This window comes from Gordionus sp. m RMFG-2023, chromosome 1, assembly GCF_954871325.1.
Source record: "Gordionus sp. m RMFG-2023 chromosome 1, tfGorSpeb1-WG-v2, whole genome shotgun sequence".
In the NCBI taxonomy this organism is placed as follows: Eukaryota; Metazoa; Nematomorpha; class Gordioida; order Chordodea; family Parachordodidae; genus Gordionus; species Gordionus sp. m RMFG-2023.
The window spans coordinates 38,219,244-38,247,104 of record NC_088775.1 but is presented as its reverse complement, the minus strand read 5'-3'; the positions used below and the strand labels follow the sequence as shown (position 1 = coordinate 38,247,104).

Below are 27,861 nucleotides of genomic sequence, written 5' to 3'. Positions count from 1 at the left end.
ATGCCGGCAAAAAATAAAACTTTTAAAGTTATTAAATTATTTTATAATATATGACATTTTATTAATGTAGTTTGAATCGTTCTCTAGCCAAATATGTAAAATTAAGGTCGACATATTGAATCAACCTAGAAATGTGACAGAGCTTGATGTAAATAATTCTATATAATTTTTAATAATATAAAAAAAATTAGGAATATGATTCTTATTTCACAGAAAGTCTGGAAAATTGGGTCGAATTAAATTGCACCTTCCATTTTAGTAATTTTATAAATATGCAAATAAATATCAATATAATATAGCAAACTTTTACTATGAAGTAAGAAATTATTCTTCTAGCTTTGTACATATAGTTCATCATCAGGTTAATTTTAAATCTTGTCAACTTAAATTTATATCTCAAGCTAGAAAACAATTATTCAAATTTTAATCAAGCATTTGTCAGTTGAAGGGTCAATGGCACTTGAACCATTATTAGAGTGATTATATATTTCTATTTGTATAATAATTATGAAAAATAAAGCTTATTGATACAATTAGCACGTGATTTGCAAACGGATTTTTACCCATATTTTTACATATTTTTTGATGTCATGGTAAAGTTATTAAAATCTCAGCTGCATTACAATGCAGGAATATGTGTTGACCATTTGAAATTTTTATTTTCCACCTTATCCTACCTTATTAAATACCTTTGGCGATATTTAGTCAAAGACATTATAGAATTATATAAGTTAATATTTATAAATGATCATTATAATTTAAATACAATATAGTTATTACATATTACTTTTTGACAAAGATCAAAATGTTAATATCACTCGATTTGCAGCCGAAAGCTTCACATATTTGGCAAGAAAGGTTTACAAATATTAAAATAGTTTATATATTTTTAAAACCTTTTTTATTGGAACTAAAGGTAAAGTTTCCCAGAGAATTAATAAATCATATGCATAACAAGGCATTTGAAAATGAAAAGGTTTATTTATTATTTAATTTCTGAAGATAAAAATGTTATTAGAATCTGCATCAAGGGACAGCAATGATTATTTCTGAAACTATTAAAGGAGTTAATGGAGATATACATACTAAAGGCCTACAGGTTTATATACTTTTTTACTTATGAATTGTAGAAAATTAGTTTATAATCTCATGAAGGGGAAAGATATTTATAACTGATTATCATAAATTTTAAATGTATCTAAAAATTGTTATACTATCATCTAGTTTATCAAAGTGTTGTTAGAAACTTTAAATGCACCTGAGGATAAAGTTGAAAAACAGGGATGTGTATTTGACATTGTATATGCCACTTTTGATAACCTCAAGTCTTATTTAACCCGCAACAATTTCCATCATCTAGCAACAATATTTCTGGTAAATTATTACTATCTCATTTATGTAAATTTTAATATAAACCTGACAGAACTCAAATGAAAATACTTAATACTTTCATGGGGTTCAAGTTACCTCATTCATGAATAAAAAATAAAATAGTAATTTATATTATCTTTTTTCATTAAAATAAAACAATATTAGAATTTCTATTGGATTATTATTAAAGGTCTACAATACACAGATTTTAACCCTAAAGCCCACTCATCCTTCTTTACCATTTAGTGCTGATTTTCCAGGTTTTCTTAGGTAAGCCAGTTTCTTATCAGACTTTCCCCACTTTTTACAGTCCTATAGATTGCTATTTGTAAGACCCATTATTCTCAAAAATCCACTATCACTTTCACCCACATCTACGTTGTATTACTAAAGGCTCTGATTCCATTACTTCCATTGAAGTGCATTTATCCCAATCATCTTTCCTTTTTCATTTAACATGTCCAAATTGCCTCCTCATCATCACTCCAATCACTTCTATTAATCCTTGCAATTTGTTGCAGAGTTTGTCTCATATACTTCACACATCCATTTGACCATTAATATCTGTTCTTTCCAATTTTATTTCATGTGCCACCTTCATTACCCACAGTTTGCCACCCAGCTTACATACACTTTTCCTTTCAGGTTCAGATATATGTTTTTATCTGTAATAGACAGCATCTCTTGGAACTTCTTCCTTGCATATCAGACCCTTGCAACAACAGCAGAATTAACACCTCCATATGCATTCAATGTGTCACCCAAATGACAAAACCTTTTCACTTTTTCCAGAGTAGCTCAATTACCAATATCTAAACAACCTTTTGGACATTATCATTATGAGCCCCTTTCACACATGTTCAAGAGATCAAAGTCATGCTTGCTATCATCAGACTTCCTTTCTCACCAATACATCTTTTATGTACCCATTTATGACAGCTGGTGGATTGGACTGAAATCCTAAAACTTTCCCACACACACAACAGATCAAGTGCCTGTTTCGTACGTATTTCTATGACAAATAATGGACCCAAGACTGATCCTTAATGTACCATACTTTACCTCAAAGCTCTCACTGTCACCATCATATGTCCTAACAACCTTTCAGACATCCTTGTAAACTGCCATCGCCACCAAAACCAACCTATAAAATTAATTTTCTCAAAGTCCATTTAGTAACTTTATACAGGACCCCATGAAACACTGTCTTTCAGTCTACAAAAGAATAAGTGCCCCTTTTTTTGCCTGATATTGTCTTAATATAAAAATTGCAGTCATAGTGCTCTTTAGTGATCTGCATCGGGCCTAATTTTTAAACTCGGCCCGGCCCAAAATTTTTAATTTTTTTTAAAAAAGTTTTGCTGGTCTGGCCAGAACCCGATTTTTTTAAAGAATTGCAGGCCCGGCTTGAACCCGAAATTTTTTTTAAAAAAGTTTTGCTGGTCTGGCCAGAACCCGATTTTTTTAAAGAATTGCAGGCCCGGCTTGAACCCGAAATTTTTTTAAAAAAATTTACTGGCCTGGCCTGAATTTATTAAAATATAGAAATTAATATATATAATTACTCAAAATAAAAGACAATGGCGTTTAGTTTCAATAAATAAAATCAAAATTTTTTATTTTACATAAAAAATTCAATATAAAATTGATAAATTTAGATATATTTAAAAAAATTTTCAAGATCCGAACTAACCTGGGTTAATTTATTTTAAAAATATTAGGCCCGCGAACCCGATTATTTTAAATAGAATTAGGCCCGTGCTTGGCCCGAAGCCTATTCAGGCCTGGCCGGACTTGGGCCAGGTACGGGCCGGGTCTAACTTTGCAGATCTCTAGTGCTTTCCCAAATGTAAAATCAAACTGCATATCATCGATTTTCACTTGACTCTGATTCTTTTCTCTAGAACTCTATCAAAAACATTCATTCCAATTGCCCAGTATGAGTCAATTTTCTTTTGTAAACAAGTATAACCAAGTTTCTTTCCAGTCCACTGGACCTTTGCATAAGATTATAGTTAGTAATGACTAAAATAGGCTAATTCGGCTCAATCTTCAGGCACCTGCCAAAGAAAATACGTTAAAATTAAAGCGCTTTCATTTATAACAGTTTCTTCCAGATCTGCAATCTTTTTAGGAAAACCCCAAAGCCAAAGTGTTAGTTGTCGGCTAAAAACTTGGTTTAACCGATTTTTTAGCCTACTAAAAAATGGCTTAAATGGCTAAAAATATAATAATTACCCAACTATTACATAAGATCGAATTGCAAAAATCTGTCACACTCAAATTTCTTCAGCTGCCTTCATCAGTGTCATCATTCTTATTGGGCCTGCTGCTTTACCTCTCTTTAGTGTTTGCAATAATGCGGTCTCTTTTTTCTAAAATAAGACTGGACCGATGGACCGTTAAGTCAAATGAGACCTGACAATCGGTCCAGTCCCATCTAATTTTTTTTATTAAGCTACAAATGTTGATTTAGCATTAAATTTGTTTCAATATTTTTAATTATATCAAAATCATCTTTATTATATTGTACAATACATGCATATTACAAAAGAATATTAAAATACTAATTTATTGAATACAATTTATATCAATTTGATTTACATAATTAATTAGTTTCATATATATATTTCGATAGATATTTGATTATAAATAAATTATATATAAATAAATATTTTAATTATCTTCTAAAAAATCAAAAATTATTCTATTTTTAATCCAAGATTCAAGTTACATAGATTGAATCATCTTCGTATTCATTCTATTTCGTTTTTTTGTTATTTTATCGCTTGCTTTAGAAAATATCTGTTCACAACTACAGATGTAGCCTGCCGTGAGCTATTTTGGCTAGAATTGAAAATCGATATTGATTCCATAATCACCAATTTAGTATGTTAGAATTATTTGGATATAAAATATCAGGTAAATAGTTTTGGATTTCATTATTTGTCTGTTGATGTCCCAGTTCCCATGAGTTCCCTGGCTACCTCAAGGATATTTCCTTAAATAATAATGATCAATAAAATAAATAAATATTTTTATATACTTTGTTTGACTTCATGCCACTTGATAAAGTGCTATATAGTAAACTTATCTTCTTTAATCGGTCTTCTGTCGGACCGGACCAGACCACAGGACCGTGTTGTGGGACCGGACCGTCCCATGAAACCCAAGAGCATGATGGGACCGACTTGACTGAACCAGACCGTCGGTCCGACCGGTTCGACCGGACCATTGCAAAACCTCTCTTCATCCTCTTGAATGCTTTCCTAACTTCTTCCTTCCTGAACCTACAAGCAGGACCTTCAATTTTACCACTATCCCACTTATTTTTTCTCATTTAGTATAGTAATTCTTCCATATACTTCCTCCACGTCTCCTTGATCTCTTTGTTTTCAATAACAATTAAACATTGACCACTACATCCTATCTCTCTCATCCTTTGTTTTGCTATTATCATATTTTTTTCCCCTCATATTTCAGCCACCTACTTAATGTTTTAAAATAATTTTAACTTTATTGCCCACCTACTCATGGTTTTTTAAATAAAAATTTACCAGCCTTTCTGCCCATTCATCTAAAAAATTTGTTCAACTAACCTGCCTGCCCAAAAAATTTATTTTATTGACTGGTGGCTTTTTATTTTAATTTATTTTTACTTACGCTTATAAAATATACAATATTATGTAATAAAAAAATGATTTTAAATAAATATAAGCTTACCCTTTGTACATTTTGCCCGAAAAATATGGAATTCGTCAACCCTCCCACGCAATGTTATTTTTACCGCCCACCCACTTAAATATGGGCAGCCTAAAAACCCGCCAATTTCAGACCTCTTAGGAACACATAAATCGATATTTTATTTAACATTAAAATGTAAATGTATGTTTCTATTAAAAATTTTCAAAACTTGGGCCAAAAAATAAAATAAGCATATCTTTCTTGTAATTTAAAAGAATAAAAATTCCTTGTCATCATAGACCTAAAAATAAATATAAAAAATTTTGCTAGACTCGGGCCTTAAAATGGAAAAATTATTTAGCCGAGCAGAGGTCAGGCCAAATAAATTGAATTTACTGGGATCTCTAGCTCTATTTGCCATAGTATAATATCTTTGTTCTTCTAATATATTGTATAGAATTGCATTTTCAATAAAATTAAAAATTACTTTTAAGGATAAATTATTTAGTGCTTTAACCAATTTTTTTTAAAACGGCTGAATCTAAATATTACCTACACCATGAAATTTTCCCAAAAGATGGAAGAATCGCACTCTTTTGGCAAAATTGGTTAGATAATATTTGTTTGACTAATATCGATATAGCTTCTTTTTTTTAAAAAAAATCCACTAAATGGTGATTTTTTTTCTTCAATGCTATCTTCTCATCTTAACTGATCTCATTTGTAATAAATAATTATGAAATAAATTGTCTATAGAGAATAGAATATACCAAAAATATATCAATAAATGAATAGACATATAAAGCAAATGAGCCATTCAAATTATAAAATAATTACCATATTCTAAAAAAAAACCACTATTCAATATTCACATTGTATCCTTAAAATAATTATCTGTTTTTTAAAAAAAATTTAGAATCGGATTGGCCAATTTATTGATGGCCAATATTTTTTAAAGATACAAATAATTGAGCTAATCCAATAATAAAAAATTGGCCCATTCCTAAATCTTATATTAATAATAACATAAATGATAATGTGCTTTGAGATTTAATTTACCAAAAAGAAATGAAGGGTCATCATACATACAACCTATTTTGATGCAGAGGTACTTTTATACTTATATAATGGATTTTTAGGTTGCATTCATAGTAAAGACGGATCCGATTCTTACATCCGTTCCGTCAAAAGTCAATCTCATTAAAAATGTTATATGTGTTCATAGTGCGTCCGTTCCGATACCTTCCGTCTTAAAAACAGATCCGGCAAATTTTGAAGTCAAAACATTTTGACTTTTTGATTCGGCAAATCTTATAGAGTGTTATAACGTTACTTACAATTTTTTTATAGTCTATGAACATTTAATCATTTTTAATGAGTTTGACTTTTGACGGAACGGATGTAAAAACGGATCCGTCTCCACTATGAATGCAGCCTTAAATATATTATTTTATTACATTAATATGCATATATTTATATAAATCAATATGGCTTAAATTTTATACTGATTCTTGTCCAATAAAATTAGGAACACCTTAGATTATCGTTTATAAGATCTCTATCGTCCTTCACTTTTGAGAATTCCATGGAATCTGCTAAATTAGGAGAATATTTCGAACGTTTGCAAAGATTTCTGAAGATTATTTTGAACTTTGTGGCCTACAAAAACGGATATTTCACGTCCTTTGACCCATCCATATTCAACGTAAATTGAAGTATTATTGAGTTTGGGGGATTTTTTTTACTATTACTTACGACTTAAGATTTCGCCAAACGATAGCAGAAATGTAAAACTTTCCTTTAACGAAATCTTTAAAGTTTATAGTTCATACAAATTTGAAGCGTTTTCTTTTTAGGTTTTATATCAAGGTAAACCTTTTTTTGCGTCAAAAATACGCCGAATATTTATGGGTTTTCATATTTTTAAAACATAAAAGCGTTTATTTTATAAAGAAACACAATGCTAAACGTTTCTGCTCAGCACGCTTGGCTAGCACCTTAATGCAGTTTTTATAAGTCGGCAAATTGAGGTTTTTATATTTTATCGAATAACTGGATTGCCATTTTAAATGGATCCAATCATTTTGGTTCATGACTTATCTTAAAATCTTTAGTCACTTAATTTAAACAAAATAAACGGATTTTATAATAGAAAATGTAACAATAACCTAATGATTTTTTTTCCAGATCGTATTAGAACTTAACGCATTAGCATTAAACGTACACTCCTACGGTTTGCACGAATTTCCTACCCATTTTACAGACATTTTATTAAAAATAAACACTGAATTTTTGCTGAACTACTGGGACAAAATGGATGTCATGCAACGTCGAAATTGGATAGGAAAGGTAAATTAAGGCAGAATAGAAGGAGGAAGGGAATTAAATAAGTAAGAAAGAAAGAAATAAATAAAAAATTATTTAATTATAGAACGATATTTCACAAATAGGTTGCTACTTAAAAAACAAGCTCATATTTTATATTACCTTTATACATCTAATAATATCTATCTATATTATTAAATTATAAAACGAATTTTTTTTAAAAACGAATTGGATTTCTCTTCTTAATCCTTAAATTACATACTTTTTATTCATTTTTTTCACACAATTTTATATTATTATAGCATCTCATATGAGAGAGCGACATGTTAGGATAATGGCAGTGGTGTATTGCTTAAAAACTTGGTGGGGGCTGCAATTTTAAGATATATTATCAAAAAATATGATTGATATATATATAAAATCGACTTTTTTTTTTACAATTATGATTGAATTTTTAATTTATATGTATATTTTAAATATAATGTAGTAAATTTCACACAGTATTTTAATTTTTTAAATATACCTTGACTGGGCCTGATTTTTTTTTATATACTCAGGCGGACCTGAAATTTAAAAAAAAAAAAATTAGGCCAGGCCGTATATTTTAAAACCAAATATTTGAACGCCATTATTACCTATAAAAATTAAAAATTCGGGCCGAGCCAGTCAAATGGTACCTCTGCAGGTCTCTGATAAATTTAATAACACCAATATCTATACAAATTAAAAAATAAAATTTCCATAAATCTTTCATTTCTTCTTTTTGATTAGGATTTATTTTTCATTAAAAAGATCGAATTTGCTCGCGATGATTCCTTTTCCATACTTTGATACATGGATCTGGAATCCATTCCGATATTGTAGATCCATTAATATTTATGAACATTAAATTTGGGGAAATATTTAATCTTAATTTCTTTATATGATTAAAATTATAAGAAAACCCTTTTCACACTCGGCTATAGGATAAAGTACACACACAGTTAATGAATTTTTAAATTTTTTTATTAATATTTTCATCGATATATTGTTGAGGCTTATCATATTCATCTAATTAGAGTATTTGGCAGATTCTTTTTATTTTCTTTTCGCCAAATCGCCCATCTTGGTTCTTAGACCAATTTCTTTTTAAATAAAGTATAATATCAAAAAGAATTTCTAAAATAAAAGATATTATTAAAATTTATTATTTTTTTAAAGCTATCCATTAGACGGATCCTGCATGATGCTTTCTAGGAAATTATAAATTAGTCTATTTTTAATCTTACCAGTTTTGGATTTTTTTAAAATAAAAGTGGAATTTCTGAATCGAGCGACATCTGTAAATATTTACTTACATACAACATCTACATGAGAGAAGAGGGTAGGAGCGATTTGCTTACAATTTTTTTGAAGGGAGAGGTAGAGGGTAGGCACCTAAAGGGGGATAGAAAAATAAAAAATTAGATTGCAAATCTTATATTGCTGATTATTAACTTTAAGATTTTTCACCTAAAAATTAAATTCAATTTTATTAAGCAATAGTAACTAAAGTTTTCTATCAAAAACTTACTAACTATTTGCAGATTATAGATAAAAATAAATGATAAATTATTTTAATTTATAAATAAATATTTATTTCTCATTCATTCACAAATCCCCCTCCCCTCTACACATTTGAATAATGCACATTCAATTTGTGTTCTATTCCCACTATATCCCTTTTTACTAAAACAAAATCTATTGAAAATATATTTAAGGTCATCAAAAATTAATCACGATCCTCTGGACCCCATGGGATTTGAGGTGAATTATATTTACAAACTAATAGTAACTAAAACAATGTCTAGATTTTATCATCCTACCTCTTATATTTTTGGAGATAACAACAAAGGTGAAAAATTACCTATTTAATGGGTAAGCGGAATATGAGATGGTTATTTTTAAAAATATATTAAAAAATATATTGGGATGAAAATTTTCCTTGGAATTAGTTTCCTGCATTCATTTTAACCCTTAATTGTCATTTAATTAAAGATTTTTTTTAACCACAGTTTAAAATTCTTGTAAAAAGTTATAAGTTTCCTCGATTTTTATGATTTATGCAAATCTCTAAGACCAATCTGTATCTGTATAAAAAAAAAATTGGAATGCCAAGTTTCATAATGTAAATCATTAAAGACACTAAAAATAACAAGTCTTTTTTTTTGTTCAATAAACCTATGTAATTTATTATTTTAATATTATTTGGAGTATTTATTATGCAATTTTTATAATTTAGAAAAATCTGAGGTTGGATGGTTTGAAAAATATTTTTGGTTGGAATCAGTGCCTTAGACAAGAGGGGATTGGGGTTGAAACTAGTGATCTGCATTGGGCCTAATTTTTCATGTCCGGCACGATTCCTGACCATTTTTTTTATTTTTCCTGAAAAGCCCAGCCCAAAACATAAATTATTTGTCCGCTCAGCCCGAATTTATTTAAATATATAAAAATTTAGTTTTTTTATTGTAAAAAAATATTCTACAAGTAAAAGATATTAGCATCTTGTTTAGATAAATCTATTTATCTGACAAAATGTAATATCATATTTAAAAATTTAGCCCAACCCCCCCTCCCCCCCCCTATCTTGAAATTTTTAAACAATATTAGGCCCCGACATAGCCCAATTAATTTTTAGAAATAGACCTGGCCTGTACGAAATTATTCCCCCCCCCCCCCACCCCATCATGGATAAATCCTGTCTACGCCACTGGGTGGAATAGATTAATACATTACATGTAATTTCCTGTTTTTAAATATTTTATGTGATGTATACAATAAATCATATAAAAACATTAAAAAGAATATAAGAACAATCAGGCAACCTAAAAGGGGGGGGCGAATTTCCCCTCCCCATCGCAAATTGCCTGTTCTCGTAAAGATCATTTTAAGCTAATAAAAATGTTCTACCTAAACACCCCTCTACCCCCCTCTCCCCCAAAAATGTATACATCATATTACTACGAAGAAGAATTTGAAAGAAAAATTAATAAAAGTTAATAACTTTTTAAAATAATGACTATAATTCAAAATTTTAGAAAAAAAGTGAAAACCCAAAATTATTTTTGTAAGAATATAATAAGCTAAAGGCTTTCAATAAGTGGACCTAAAGGCTTCCAATAAAATTTATGGCGGAAACCACGCCTAATGCCCCCATAGGAAAATCTTATATGCGCCTATGGAAAGAATTTATTACATATTATGATGATAAAATATTCTTTGTTCTTTAGTGTTTTTATCGATTTTTATGTTGATGAAAAGTTGGCATTTCAATTTTTTTTATCAAATATACATTTGTCAGTCATATTTGCTTAAAACTTTTAAAAATGGAAGATATTCTTTATTTTTTACAAAGGTTTAAATTTAAAAAAAATTTAAATGGGCCGCCACTAAAACAATATAAATATTTTTAAAAAATATGTATTTATAGTTTTTAGTAAATCTTTAATTGAATGACAATCGATAAGCGTAAAAATAGATCATGTTTCATACTTTGATCCTTGTTCCAAAAATATAATGCTGAAATTTGAATAATGCCTTAGTTAATTGTACCTTAGTTTGTTTAAAATTTTACCCAAATACCAAAAAGTCCAGCAAAAATAATATTTTTTTGATCGATTTGACATGGAATGGTCCTATGAAAAACATTAAATTTCAACAATTTATAATATAGATAGATAGATAGATAATGTTAAGATATATAAATTATAGCTTTATCCTACTTTACTGCTCAGAGACTATTTTACGATATTTTACCTTTCTTTGTTTATATTTTTTTTATTACAATTATCTCAATTTATTTTATAATTAATATTTTAAACAGCTATTTGATATGTTCGAGGAACTAGACGACAAATCGAAGCCTTATTTGCTATTGGATTTAGTCTGTGCGCTTAAAGATTGTTCCATTTTTATCGAGGTGTCATCATGTTTTTTTTGTGAAAAATACATGCTAAAAGAATAAACAAATTTTCTATTAATTGTAACTTGAGCTTTTCAGATAAAGCTTTTACGATAAAATTGTAACTGTTAACTAAGAGCTTTCTTATTATCAAGTGCATATCATTTAGGCGCCAGGCCTAGGTTTTTCAAATTTTTTTAATGGGCCTCCAAAAAAATTTTCATTTAGATTTATTTAAAACAGTTGAAATTTTTTTCTTCCTCTAATAATAAATTTTAGTGTTGCAAACTAAATGATTGTCTAAATGCACTAAAATATTGCTTAATTTTATTGAATACAATAAATTAAATGTGTGGGCCAGATTTCGGAAAAATTTTTGGAACTTATTATCGGCTTAGGATTTTTTTTAATATCATATATGGGCCATGCTTGGGCCTATATTTTTTTTACTCTGGGCCTGATCAAAAAATATTCGCCCATGAAGGTCTATGGCCGCTACTATATAACATTAGACAATTTATGTAGTATAAGGAATCGATTACTCTGATTTTGTTAATCTAATCATTAATAAACTAAAGTATTTCTATATGATCGTTCTAATAGATTTGTTTATACAATCATTTTTATAAACATCTGATAAATCGTCTCAAGTCATAATCCATTAATTGATGTTAATTCATTTTACCTAGCATCTTCCACTATCTAACAATTTAATTCAATGTTATTCCATATAATAGTATAATAATTCAGCTTTACATTTTTAGATATATCATTTACAATACATTGCATAAATAATTTATATATAGGCTTAATTTATACCTAGGCATTAATAAGCATTTTTAAAATTTAAATATAAAAAAGGGAATTTAAAATATTTAAAAATTGTTGTAAAATTGTAATATACAAAAATTTATATAAAATAAGACAATTATCAATTAATTAACATTATCGATCAAAATTGATTGATAATAAATTTCACATCATTTTATAAGCATAAAATTATTAGGTTCGAACTGGTTCACAAGCATTTTGGATAGAAAATAATTTAACGGTTCTTATAAAAAAATATCGCTTTTAAAGGGTCAGATTTTTTTTGGATTCCTGCCTTCAAGGCAGCCCAATATAATTTGGTCCAGGTCCACACTTTTGCTATTGGCCACAGCTAGTAAGTTATGTTTTATTTAAAAAGGTTCTGGCAAAATATATATGTGTACAATTTTCACTATTTTTTGATGATGTACAGCATTTTTATCATAATCTGATTTAAATAAATCCGAAAACTTTTCTTTTAAAAATTTAGGAAATACTTGTTCGACACATGACATATCTGGAAGGTCGATTCCTTCATAACCATCAATTTGGCTTTACCGCCATTTTAGACCTTTCTGTCAGGATACTTCCTGAGTTGTTTGGGCTCACAAATTTACGGACATTCAGTTTTTCATCATCTTCTTTCCGACCCTGCTTGGATTCGATACTAAAGAAGTAAATGAATGATTGAGTTGAGATTGATACCACAATAATATATTTTTGAACTTTTATTTCTCCTTTAAGTTATAACCACTCTCCACTACCCAAGAAAAAGCACGTAAAAAAATTTAAATAAGATTTCATAAATCGAAAATTATAACGATACTAGTTGATAACCCATCAAGAATGACGGGAATAATAAAATCTTGAACTATTATATGAAATTTTTTTTTAAATACATTTTTTTTATAAAAAATAAATGACAAATTTTAGTGATTATTATTTCATTTCATTTTATTAAATCTAATCTAAAATATATGAAATTGTAATTAAAAATGTAGGGTAGATATTGATAAATTGGTGTTGTATGTCATTTCCAGAGTTCAAATATTGTTGTTGAGATAAAATTTTTATACTGGCATATTTTGGGGTGGTAATACTAAATATAATTTAAAAATATTTGTTAAATCTAAATTATAATAAGTACTTAAGATTAGTGAGGGAGGTTAATTTTCTGGCATGGGAAGATATTGATAAATAGGTATTTTAAACTATTTGCAGAGCTCCCATATTGTGGTTGAGATAAAAAATATTTTTACTGCCATATTTTGTGGTGGTAAATAATTTAAATTTATTTTGTTAAATCTATTTTAATATAAAAATAATTTTATAAAAATTAATAAATTTTACTTTGATTGAATATAAATACTTACGCTAAAATTAATATGAGATAAATGTTTATATTTCAATTGGCTAAATATAATTTAATTTGCTATTTTAAATTTAATAATATTCATTCTTACCATAATTTGAGGTGAGGTTAGTATTCTTTTTAAAATAACACAATAAGATCTAAATTATATAAATTAATTGAAAAATATGTTAATAGCAAAATAATAACATATATAAGAAAGATTATATTACAAAATTTAATATAGAAGATGGCTGAGTGGAAGAACATTTGCCTTTAAATCGTTAAGTCATAGGTTGGAATCCCGTGATAAAAATTTTCTTAAAATTTAACATTAGAGATATATAGTCTCCATCGATTTATTTAACATTAAGAGGATAGGAAAGTTGTTAGAAAAAATAAAAATTAACATTAAGATGATAGGAAAGTTGACAGGGAAAATAAAAATTAACATTAAGATTATACGAAAACGTTCATTTCTTGATTATGGTGATTATATATATAGATTCTAAATCTTTGATAAAGGACAATTATAGTGATATTGTCAACATGACTTTCAATAAACCTTGTTCCTCGAATTTTTAGAAGCTTTTGGTCTAAAAATTATCCTTTGAAAATCAATGAGGTTTTCAAAACCTGATTTACTCATAGTTGTCTAAAAGTTTATGTTTTATTAATGGTTTCCAATTACCACTTAGACCTTCGGGCTAATATTTAAACAACTATATGTGGATGCGCAATGATTAATATTTAAAATTTTAGACTTTTGTAGGGTAAAATATTATCGAAAATAAAAATTTGTTTTACCATAACGTCGCATCAAGCAATGGTTTAGTATATTACATTTTGTCAGATTTTTGATTAGCTTAAGTACAAATTCAATATTAACCATAAAGGAGAAAAATTAATTTTTTGGGATTTTTACCCAAATATTAATCTTAAATAATAATAGGGAATTTAAAAAAAAAATTTAATGTGTTATTTATTGGAAAGTAAGTTTTACCTCTCAACAAATAGCTAGTTAGTTATATAGCTTAAATAGAATAGACAGATTTAATAAGAAAAATTATATAGGTAAAGATGATCTGATCGAATATTTAAAAATAAATAACACGGTTACAATTGATTGAGGATAATATGGTCCAGATCTAGGAAATTTTTAGTGGGGTGTAGGCATCCAATTAAGATGAAATAATATTACACATGTAATTTAGGATAAAATACCTTAGTTGCCAGAGGGTTATTTTTATGTATCATTTATTAATTCCCTAAATATTTTATTTATATATACTTTTAAAATTTTCTTAGACCTACTCCAAATATAGATAAATTTATCCTTAGTTTACTTGTCAAAAATTGCCGTCACTCGAAAGTTGAGGACTTTTCACCTCAAATCTTTGAGGATTGTCTTGGACTATTTTTGGCGCTTCTATGGATGACTCATATCAAGTAATTCTCAACAAAAACATAAGATAGTGAATATTAAAAGGGGCTCGTTTTAAAATTATATTTATAGTTATATTTTATACTACAGGTTTGAAATGTTTTTTTTGAAATTGTAATTTATTAGAAATACAAAGCATTATTATTAGTTTACTGCTATATTTCACTTACCTTTTTCATTTATTTGTATTTGCTTATTTATACCCCATTCTTACTCTTAGATCTTTAGCAGACGATGCCTCACTCCAAAATATGAGAGCCGTTTTAGGGAATTTGATCTCTGCCAGGGCGGATACAAAATTCAACAATGCCACACTTTTTAAAAGTATTTTATAAAAATTTTCTTTTCCTAAAAGGCTGCATGGTTTTACTGCTGATTTACCATGCAATTATGTAATTGAGTGTTTTTTTCAGGAAGAGCATATAATGTAAAGATATTTAAGAGTTTCTGAACTGACACTTCTAAAAGCTTTATATAAAAGAGTAAAATTTTGATTTTTTTAAAAATAAAAATCACAATTGCTAATGTATGGGTAGATGGGGGGGGGGGGGGCTAGGAATTTATTTTTTTAAAATGGCTTGAATCATAATTATGTTTTTTCAGAATCGAGTTAATATGAAAGTTTGCGATTCTGGCCGAGACAGAGTTGTTGTAGACTAAATTTTTTTAAAAAATTTTTCTTAAACAGATTTACTCAATCTTACCATTATGTACATGTTTTATCTGGACGCACGACATAACGCTGGCTCTTCATTTTTCACCATTAACCCGTCTACCTTTATTGTTTTTCAACATACTTTGAAGTAATAATTTACAGGGGTCTGAACCAATATATATAGAGATTACGGTTCAGGAGCAAATATTTTTATTATTCTTTCATTAGATTACGTACAAAAGTCAATGTTGTTAAACGTGACTTTCAAAAGTAGCACTTTATTTTTCCAAAAATTTAGCCACTAATTGCTATTATATTTAAAAATTAGCATTCTTTACTTTATGAATATAAACATTTGATAAAATCAAGTTATTATGAATTGAATAGTGACTTATATAATATAAAATAAAAGAATTAAACGTATTATTTATTACATTATTACATTTTAATAACAAAATTATTTCTATATTCAACCTTAAGTCTTGAGCGACGATTTCTAAATATAATTTTACTGGGCTAAATAATCGCTTTACGACTAGCATTTGAGGTAATGGTGTTTTAATTTAATAAATTTATTTATAAAATAGGGAAAGTCATCGAATTTATCCATGATATTGTTTATTTGGTGCTGAAAAAGCATTTGGTGGATTTTTTGTCATATTAGTGTCATTCTTTCTAAAGAAATCAAGTGATTTCCTTGTGGGTACAACCAATCTACTTTCTTGGGAATCAAAATATTTAACCAGTCAATACATTTGGCTGATCTATAGACCTAGGAAATATATGAGTTATCTCATCCTTTTCTTTTTCATATATATTTTTTTTAATTGTAAATATTATCAGCTGGTCATAGTGGATTTAATTTATTATAAAAAAACAAAATAATATTTAAAATATATTTAAATTTCAAAATTATAAATTTAATTTTTATATTTATAAACAATTTTATTAAATATAATTTATAAGAAACGAAAACTACTTTTCAAACAAAATTAGCGTTTTAATTAACGCGCACTCAGAAATATTATATACAAAAAATCGTTAAATTTAACTTTTATTTATAAATATTCCTTAAGATTTGGTTATACATAAAATCGTAATAAAATACTTACCCAACTATAATGAAATTAGACAATGTGATATGGTTATGGCTTGAATTTATTAAGATTTCGTATTAGGCATTCAAAAACGATTACAAATCTAATAATGTATTACCCTTGTTGATTTCGAAAACAAATGAATAATTTTGAATCGAAGATAATTATTTCACTTTTCATATTCAATTATTGATAGTAAATTTTTCAATTCATTTCAATGGTAAAGTGGATAAATAACGCAAGTGGTTAGTTGGGGCATAGACCCCCCCCCCATTTTAAAATGATATATTTCACTCAGATTTTTATATTAAGTTTTGCCATTTTAGACATATATTAAGTAACAATAAATTATAAAAATTATAAGAGTACTAAATAAAAGGAGAATTTTTATGTAAGATTGACTTATAAAGACAACAAATTATTCGAGCAGTTCTTTTATTAAGAAATGGGCAGTATTTTAATTAAATAGGCAGTAGATAAACATTTGGTTGGTATTTTAAATTTTTGGAAGTTAATATTTAATTGTTAAGTTTTTTATTGATTTAGGCATTATTTAAAATAAACAGGTGGTTTTAAAATAATTTGGCAGGTATTTAAAATTTTTGGTCAGTTAATAATTTTCCAGTTTTTATATTTATTTGGGCAGTTTTAATTTTTTACTATAATTTTTAAAATGGATTTAATGGAAATATTTGATAAATATTGTTGATATTCATCTGATTACTATGAAGAATGGTAATAGTAAGGATGGGAAAATAAAAAAAAATAAAAGATTTTGCTGATAAATTCTGAAGTCCAGAAATATCTAAATAGTAATTCCTGGGTCAACCATATGCAAATGATACAGAAGAGGGTAAGAAAATTAATTTTGATGTAATTTAGTTAAAAAAAAGAAGAGAACAATTTACTGCAAGAATTTATTTCCTTTATAATTCTAATATTAATAATTAATATACACATCTCAATATCGTACTCATGAACTTTTTGAAACTAAAATTCTCAAAGTACCTAATGATGTAAAATTTGAGATAGCTACTTTATTTATGATGGGCCTCAAACTTAAAATGATTATGGAAAATTTGCAAAAAAAGAATTTAATATTACAATGTAAGGTTTAATTAAATATTTATATATAAAAATTATTTACTATAAAAACTACAATTTTATAACATTTTTGATATTTCATATAATATATTTGATAGCTCATAATAAAAGACAATAAATGAAACAATTTTTAAATAAATATCGTGCAATGCAATTTTAGTTACAATTCAACTTAATTTTTTTTTACTTGCTCAATATTTTATAAATACTGGCCAAATTGTATATATTTTTGATAAAAAAAATACTGCCCAATTTGATAAATTTACTACCCAAAAATTTATAAATACTGCACAAAAGATTAATTTGTTGATAATAAAAATACTGCCCATTTTCATTAATTTACTGACCAAAAAAATCATAGCCTAATATACTATATTTAATATTTTTTTATTCTAAAATTCTATTTAAAACATTTATTAGATATGTTTTCAAATAATGTTTTATAAAAATAAAATATGTGTTTTTGCCTCCAAAAAATGTTTATATCTTAAATATTATTCAATTAAAATGCATAAAACCTTTTAGAAACATTAATTAGCATAGAATATAGGAGGCTACTGAAGAAAACCCAGATTCATAATATCGACATGTATTTTTGCAGTAACAATGCATAGAATATAGGAGGCTACTGAAGAAAACCCAGATTCATAATATCGACATGTATTTTTGCAGTAACAATTTAAAATGTCTGCGGCATTTCTAGGCCTTAATATACAACTCAAGTGTTAAGAGAATCAAATGTGAATAATTTATTATTTGGAATTAAAATTTTTCAAATAAAAAATAAATATGATGCATTTGAAAAAAAAACACAATCATAATTATATTAAATTAGTAAAAAAAACACTCCAGAAAAAGTAAAGTATCACTTATCTAAAATAGGGTTGTCAATTATCAAAAAATGGTCTAAATAAAAATGATAAAATTAAACAATTATATCCCGTTTGGTCAATTTGGCAAATATTTTTTTAGTTATATTTTTGAACTTTATTTTCTCTTTTTAAATATAATTTCTTTTAATTCGGGAAATTATAAATGTTTTAGCTAACGGCTGGTTTGTCCCAGAATTTGATAACCAGGGAGTCAAACCTATAAGTATAACAGTTTAGTTCCATTCCGGTTTTTTGAAATTTTATACCGAGCATATCGATTATTTCCGGTTCTCCCTGTTTTTATAAGTGTTGGAATCTTTAAATTGATCATAATCAGTGTATAATTTTTTTTACTAATATAAAATATTTTAAAAATAAATATAAAAAAAATTGCAGAAAATAAATTGAATTACTTTATTTTATTACAATGTAAATAAGAAATGAATTAGTGATAAAATAAATTAAAATATATTAAGATTATACTAGTGCTGTAAACGTTACTACAAAAAAGAAACGCGTTACCGTTACTCGTTACATCTGAAAAAGGGACGCGTTACCGTTACTCGTTACCTTTTCAAAAAAGGAACGCGCGTTTCCAACTTTTCAAAAAAGTAACGGGCTACTCGTTACTTAAAAAAAATTAAATATATACAAAAATAATATTTATTTTTTTCCCACAATATATAATAAAATAAAACTATACAAAAAGAATATATAGGACTAATATAAATAAAATTATACAAAAAAACAATTTTTTATTTATTTTTAGCAATAATTGATATCAAAATTTTGATCAGACAAACGAGCGCTTAGTGCTCAACACAGCTGGTTAAATATTGGGATGTTATATATAGTATTTTAATAAATAAAATCTATAATGAAATTCTCTGTAAAATTTTGTTATTGGATAAATTCTGGTTACGCCACTCTTTCATATATATTTATTTCAAAGTTTTTTAAAATCTATTCTCTAAATTTATTAACAATTATAGTCACAATAGCAATATTAAACAAGAAATAGAAGATATAAAAAGGTCAATATAATACTTTGAACCAACATCAAGATTTTGTTAATTTTGGGTTTTTAATGTTGGTTTCCAGCCTAATACTGTAGTATAATTTAATTGCTTATATTTAGGGCTGTGCCGATCTGCATATTTTCACAGATCCGATCCGATATTGCTCCAAAACTGATGCGATACTGATACCGATACGATATTTATATTGTTTTTCACCACCCCCCTTTAAACCAAATGTAATTAAGAAATCAATATTTTTTATGCAAAAAATCAAATTATGCATTTAATTTTTTTTATTCTACAATTAAGACTATAATTTAAAAAACATATTTGATAATATATCCATTTTATGTTGGTATGAATTATAAAATTGTATTTAATATATAAAATTATAGTATATTAGATATTTTTTAATAAATACGATAGCCTCTAGATTTTCTGGCAATAAGCTTCTACGATATAGAGTATCTAAATCCCTAGCCGTACTGAGATGATTCCACAGATAACGCATTTTGCAAAATTATCTTTGTCTTTTGTAAAATATTTCCATAATTAAGATACCATATTTAAAAATTTTCTTTTATTTAAAGTATAATTAATAAAATTGGCGTTATTATTTAAAAAGATTTAAAATAATTAAAATTTTGGTTGTCCCTTTCTATTTTAATTGAAAAAGGGTGTTGTGCATTTGCATTGTTTAAAAAAAATATTTATAAAATATTATATTAATGTAAAATAAATATACATAACATAAAATAACAAAAAAAAGAATAGTAAAAAGATCGGATCGGTTTTTAGAGGTATCGGCCTGATCCGTCATTTTTCAGAAATCTTAAATATCGGTGCCGATCCGATATTAAATATCGACACAGCCCTTATTATATTTTAATTCCATGATTAAGCTTCAAAATATTATGAAAGAATATTATTCTATTATTAAAGTAATATTTAAAATAATGATATATTAATTTATCTTTTTACCTTAAAATGCTTTTTTAAGTTTGAACTGCTGGATATTTGTGTTGGGATATAAATTACATTTCCAAAGTGTAGACTTGGTACCATTAATTTTCTTTATTGGTTTAAAATATATTTCAAATTGGGGCCAGGGAAGGGTTAAATCATCTTCATCTGAAGAAGTAAGTACTATGGACATAATATTCTTAAAATAAATTATAAGAATAATAATATCATTAATATTTACTTTGAATTTGATTGAATATTAATTTCGACAGAAAATTTAACAACGAGAATTTAAAATAAAAATGAAAGCAGTGATTGATATGAATTAAAACTCAGATTAAATTATTTATATTAATAATTAAAAAATAAATGAAAGTAATTTTATAATACAATAAAATATGTTTTTCTTTTTGTTGATATTTTTAAGAAAAAATATAAAGTAACGAGTAACGTTTTGCGTTACCGTTAATCAAAAAAAGAATCGCCTTACCGTTATTCGTTACCTTTAGAAGAAGGTAACGAATGGCGTTCAAAAAGGTAATGTCGTTAGTAACGACGTTACTTTTTTGACGTTACTTCACAGCACTAAATTATACTAATCATTTGAAATACAAGATATAAAATTAAAAAAAACTAGTTTAAACCAGTTCAATATTTATGATAATTTAGTTCCCTCCTTTTGAGATTTTCTTATAATGGGTTGGGTTTAGAAAATGATGATAATTTATTTCTGTTTCGTTCGATTTGGTTTCAACACCCTTCTGATAATTAATGCATTTATTCAAAATAGAAGGTGACCAATCAGTCGCTAAATAATGGCATTTTATTTGTGCGGTAATTTAGATTGAATATCTATTTTCATACATTTCCACATTTTTTCACAGAAAAGACCAAGAAGATATCAAACTTTTGTCCATCTTACTCATGCACCTTAAACCGGAAACCGATTCGCACGTTATTTCCTTGGACAAAGAATTATTTGCTCTTTTGTCGGGGTCCAATTTAACCAGTCATGATTCACAAGTAATATATCCTAGATAGTAATTATTATTAAAGAAATCGAATTTTCAGAAAAAGTAAGCTGACAAGAGGGGAACGATTAATATCTTCAAATTTATATCATTCTTGCTATTTGGTATTCATATCTTATGTGGTTAGTCATGCCTTTTAATCTAAAACATGAAAAAATACACCACCTTGCTTATAAATGACGTTGTTAAACGACCCAATTCGAGACGATTTTTAAAAGCGACTTAATTATGATATTAGTTAAAATATATTATCTAAAGGCTTGTATTATTTTGGCTAAAATCTTAATCGGGGTGTAACAACACTACTCATAGACTTACTAAGGTAGGTAAAGAATTTAAAATCTCTTTCGTGATTTGTATTTTTTTTTGTTGACATTTATTTTTTAAGTAATATTATATTTTTAATTCCCAACGTTAAAATTATATATTATTTTTTATCATATTACCAATTCTAAGGTTCGAAATATATCTTTAGAAATAATACGTGCTCTCGGATTTAAGGCTTTCATCAAGGTAAGCAATCAAGAAGAGGCTATCAATGTAAGATTATTATTTTAATTACTTTCATGATTTACCTTTTTTTAACCTTAAATTTTATAAAAATCACATTGTTAAACATGTAGATGCTGTGTTTGATAACGATGTTATGTTATTTCAATCTTTTGATTAGTTATTCAATAGTTTTCAATCACTTTTGGCAGTTTTATGCTGAAGGATACTATTTTATAACGTTTTTTTTAAACTCAATATACAGAATATGTATACTTAAACGTAAATTATTTAAATTAATTATATAAATTCTTTACTTTATAGTAAATTAAATTTTATGGTTGATATTTTTTTGTGTCCTAAATAAATTTGTTAATATAAAATATTGTTACGGTTTAAAGAAATCAATAAGTAAAATTAAACTCAATTTTACTGGGTTAAAATAATCTTAAGTAAAATATGACATTAGTTAATAAAAAAAGACTGCAGTTTATTCACATAAATCAGCAGGACCTGATATGAAAAATTTTGCTTTCTTTTATTATTTTTCGAAATTTTTTTAGTCCGGCTTTCCAACATGATTTAGGCGTTGCTAAAAAACTTCACAGGGCTCACTTTAAAAAATTTTCAAAATTAGCAAAAAAAGAGGAAATTTTATCTAAATTTAACCAAAAAATAATAATTCTAACTAAAATTTAAAGGAAAAAAATTTTTCAGAGGCTTCACCAAAGTTTTTAGGGGGTTGAGTTCCTATGCTCCCTTCCTAACGACACTGGGTTTCGGGTATTATATATAATGGAATAAATGACTTAATTGAATTAATACAGAAAAAACAAGGACATCCTCTCCAAGTTCAATTTTTGCCTGTAGATATTAAGCTAATCTAGATCTAATTATCCTATTCAATTACTTTATCATCGTTTTTTGAGTACGTTAGATTTGATTAGTATAAGTCAAGTTCATAACATAATCAACGTAGAATCATATAGATTAAATATTTTACCGGAGTTTTTAATGGAACATAAATTATTTTTAACACTAGAATTAATATTTCATATATTTATGGCAAATTTTTAAGGACCCCAGCATTATTTCACCTAAAATGATCCTCGCCTATCAAGCCATTTTCGAGGATTGTTACAGATTTGGGGCGATTGAATCTGACCTCCAGAACTTTAGAGAAAAATTAATTTACCTTTCTCGTCTTAACGCCGAAGCATTGATCAAAAATTCTGAAAACGGAGAGCTAATTAAAATGGCACCAAGGATCTTACAAGTATATACTTTTCCCCCTCTTTTTGGCCGGATAAATCATGATAAATATAAGCCCTTCTAAAAAAATTATGTTTTTTTTCTGAAGAACATTTTTTAATTTTCATATTTATCAATTTTGTTATCCTATAATTTTTTTTTACAGACACTCAATGTCCGATATCGCTATTTTTTACACTTAGATTTATTTTGCATCCCATTTATTTTTCATTGGGTTTACAAAATAACTAATAATACAATTTTATTTTTTATTTGCAAGATTTGCCTTCTTTTAAACTCTTTAAATTATTCTTATTAATTAATAAGTTTTATTAACCAACAAAAAATAAGATATTGAAGAATTAAATTTCGTTATATAATATATCCATATCCTTCTAAATGTACCCTTATTCAGTTTGATTTATAATTAATTATTTGATATCAATCAATTATTCAAATAAATTTAAAAATTTGCATAAATTTTAAGCTGTCTGCCATATTTTGCCCGAATATTGATATTGGCCTAAAAATGGCATCGGCTCACTTCTGGTAATATGATGCCTTCTTTATTTTGTGTATTTTCTTGTTCTTAATAATTCTTAAAATATCACTCAATCCTTAACATCCATCTAGCTCCCTTCCCTCTTGATTTATTACTACCCCATAACTAATTTATCACATCTTCTCCCCTATATTCCCTTCCGTGCGTATCAGTCCGTCTTTTCATTCCTACTTGGTTCCCTCAAGACTGAAAAGATGGCTCCCGTCATAAAACAGCTCCAATCGACCCTTGCCTCATTCCTAAATCGGCATACGAATAAAACGGCCCCATTGAACAACATAACCAAAACATTCTGGAAGATTCTCCTCGATCAGCTCAATCCCTCCTGCCAGAAAGTGGATTTCCATCTTGATCAATCCGTTTCTAATACGAATATTTGTATATCAGCCGATATCGCTGACGATATGAACTCTGCGAATCATCGGATATCTGTGCTAAGAACCTCTTTTCATGAGCTCTACTTAAAGCTGGCTGATCCAGCCCCAATGGCAATTGATGGTAGGATTAGGATAAAATTGCTGGAAATTTTAAACTCAGGAGTTGAACCCGACTCATTGATCTCCCATAACCGGGAGATTGTTAGCAACTTCTTGCTTTTTTACCAGTGAGTTACTTTTATTTACGATCAATTGTTGACGAATTTATTTATAACCCACCTTATTTTTTGTATCATTATCATTTTAATCGTTTTTTATAGATGGTTTGTTATAAAACTTTTGGGGAACATAATCTTTCAATGAATTATCGCCTTATTACATTATCTAAATTTGCTATAAATGTAATTTTATTCAACCGTTATAAACCTATTAAGAACCGAATTCAGGGGCAGAGTGATACTCTTATCGAACGATCAATCCGAATTCTCAGATTCTCTTTCCGTTTCATTAAATACCAGACATGCTTCGGCCACTATTAAGTACACTTGAATTCTTACACATTATCAATCATATGATATAAACGAACATTATGATATTCTACAATTATAAATTACATTTGTCACATTTTCTTTGCTAATCATTAATAAAAACGAGTTTTTATTTCTCGTATAATTTTGAAGTAATCGCCTTACCTTATATTCATTGTGGCACTATTGCGATCGCGATTTAGTTTCGATAAATACAATATACAATAAATATCATATCGCATTTATAGTCACCTATCGCGCGACTTGAGTCGCCATTTAAACCAAAAGTTAATCGCTGCGATTTTTTTAAAATACAAATCATTTTGTGTTTATCGCTTGATTTTGAAATATTGACGTTAAATACTGCCTTTGGTAGAATTTGGACAAATTGTTTTACATTTAGCATTTTAAATAAAATCTTAAATTACTCGATTTTTGAATTGAATTCAATTACTCTTTTTTTGAAGATATCAAACTTATGAATCAATAAAATGATGATTTAAATTATAATATTTTTTGAGAAAATAGATAAAACAGTATTAATATATTCTGTAAAAGCATATATGCTTATATAATAAATAACATATTTAACTGACCTCATTGATAGTGTCAAAACGTTTGATGATAGTGTGACAATATATTTAAAGATGTAATTATTTTCAATAGTCCTGCATTAATAAAACTTGGTATTGGGAATGGTAATTTATAATATCTAAGAAAGTATAATATTTATATTTGAAGAATCTATATCCTCTGTTGAATTTCGTAGTTCTTATAAATGCTATAAGAGAAAAGGGAATGCCATTGGTAATTTAAATTTATTATATGTGTTTAAAAATCTACTAAAATTAAAATAGACAGAATTAAAAATCATTACCATGAATATGGCATATGCTGAAGGAAGAATTGGATAAATATTTAACTAATCAAATATATTAAATTATTTTGTATATATTTATCATATTTGAAATAAAATTATTTTATATATGTTGTATTCCATATCAAATCAACTGAAGATTCAACCCGACCCTCTTCGATTTTTTTTAAAATTTGCATGATGGTAATATATACACTAACTAGCAATAATATAAAATTTTAATTCTCAACTCAGCTTACTTCATGAGATATGGCCATCTTTAGAAACGCGAAAAGTTCAAAATACACCATATTTAATTTTAAATATCTCAAAAAGTAATTAAGCTAAAGGTATAATTTAAACTTTATTAAATAACTCTAGAATAACCCTTTAATATGATATAAAATTTATTATAAAAATAATTTTATTACCAAAAACCGGAAATAGAAAACCGGAAATGGTTATAAAATAAAAATTGGCCTTTTTTTTCTTTCAAAATTTTTTAACAAATAGACATTATATATCTTAATATTTGTACAAAATCCTAGATTGGGACCATTACTGGGCCAATAGTTATTACGCTTTAAATATAAATAGTATGGCTTAAATTCTATATTATACGAAATGAGTAATTATTTTTTTAACAAAAGTGATAATATTTGTGAAAGTATTAAAACTGAAATCCGAACCCCATCTTAAGATTTATATTCGCCCCCCCCCCCCCCCCCAAAAAAAAATTTCTTCTTAAATTCGAGATTTTTGACCTGGCAATTCTATGAGTGAATTATGTAGATTATTTTCTTTGCCGGATAAAAAATTATCTTTGTGATCGTCAGAAATATATTTTCATATAGATTATTTTCGACTTATAATTAATTATCAAATAAAATAATTATCATAAAAATCAAATTCAATTCCAACAGCAACAGCCGTCATTTATATTGATTAATTTTATAAAGCCATTTTTCTAAGAAAATTAAATTATAGGTATTCATTATCCAATTTATTTTTAATTTAAAATGATTATATAAATTTAGCTATCTTTTATTCCTTACCAAAAAAATTTAAATGTCTAGAAAAGATATTTCTATTCCAGTAAAGTGCTGTAATCCCTTTAGAATAAAATCTCATTCAGTACGTTACGATCTTAGAAATGTTTTACAATGGATGATAGAAGTGAATTCTAGCTTATCAATTAATCAAAAAATTTGTAGCTCTTGCCGGAAAAGATTAAAAAAATATTCAACAAATCTGATCTCACATTTTACTTCTACGATCCCGATCACATTACCTTCTATTTCTAACTTACCGTCTACCTCAACTATTAATGAAACATTTAGCGATTCTGAACCTGATCAACCATGCAATCCCGACTCTTATACAGATTTTAATACTTCAATTTCAACTTTAAATGAAACTTTGCCATTTTTAGGGGAGACACCTATTAAAAAGAAAAGGTTAAATGAAAAAAAATATCCTGTAAATTAATTTTTGAAAATTCAGGGAAAAATTAAAAAAGTTTTTAAAATAAATCTAGAGGATCAAGCAAAAAAAGATGAAGCCGAAATCATAAATCAACTGAAAGAAAAATTTGCTACAAGTTCTCGCAATGAAAAAATACAAATTTTAAAAGTTTTACCAAAATCTTGGACTCTTGATAAAATTGAAAACAATTTTCAACCACAAATTTTATGGCCCGGACAGCTTAAACAATTAGTTGAAGAAAAGGGTGTTTTGTCAAACCCAAATATCATAAAACGAAGTAGAATAATTCCGGATGACATTGCAAATAAAGTAATAGAATTTTATAATTCTGACGAAATCAGCAGACTAATGCCAGGTATGAATAATTTTATATCAATGAAAGTTAATGGAAAAGGAACCAAGTACAAAAGAGATTCGTTTTGTGTAATATAAAAGAATTATTTACCAATTTTAAAGAAATAAACAGTAATATAAAGATAGGTTTCAGCAAGTTTGCTATCATGAGATCAAAAAGCTGTATTTTAGCAGGCAGGTCTGGAACGCATACAATGTGCATCTGTACATTTCATCAAAATTTTAAATTAATTATAATTGGGGGTAAATTAAATCAGTTAACTGCAAACCAGCATAGCTATCCATTTCCTCCCTTAAAAGATTATAAACATT

The 27,861-nt window shown here is 27.0% G+C and overlaps 1 protein-coding gene across 1 annotated transcript in view; it reads left to right on the top strand.

Moving 5' to 3' along the window:
* Positions 1-27,861, top strand: part of LOC135925163 (small subunit processome component 20 homolog) — a 100,417-nt gene continuing 72,556 nt past the window's right edge. The window contains exons 1-22 of the mRNA XM_065460373.1: positions 1-27; positions 71-148; positions 192-258; positions 300-361; positions 406-476; positions 521-730; positions 774-858; positions 917-976; positions 1,019-1,099; positions 1,225-1,374; positions 6,584-6,760; positions 7,243-7,404; positions 11,225-11,320; positions 12,603-12,787; positions 14,772-14,912; positions 15,128-15,231; positions 15,596-15,710; positions 21,502-21,640; positions 22,105-22,188; positions 23,216-23,413; positions 24,103-24,554; positions 24,762-24,866. Coding sequence (XP_065316445.1) covers positions 1-27; positions 71-148; positions 192-258; positions 300-361; positions 406-476; positions 521-730; positions 774-858; positions 917-976; positions 1,019-1,099; positions 1,225-1,374; positions 6,584-6,760; positions 7,243-7,404; positions 11,225-11,320; positions 12,603-12,787; positions 14,772-14,912; positions 15,128-15,231; positions 15,596-15,710; positions 21,502-21,640; positions 22,105-22,188; positions 23,216-23,413; positions 24,103-24,554; positions 24,762-24,866 — 2,849 coding nt within the window. The remainder of the gene's footprint in view (positions 28-70; positions 149-191; positions 259-299; positions 362-405; positions 477-520; positions 731-773; positions 859-916; positions 977-1,018; positions 1,100-1,224; positions 1,375-6,583; positions 6,761-7,242; positions 7,405-11,224; positions 11,321-12,602; positions 12,788-14,771; positions 14,913-15,127; positions 15,232-15,595; positions 15,711-21,501; positions 21,641-22,104; positions 22,189-23,215; positions 23,414-24,102; positions 24,555-24,761; positions 24,867-27,861) is intronic.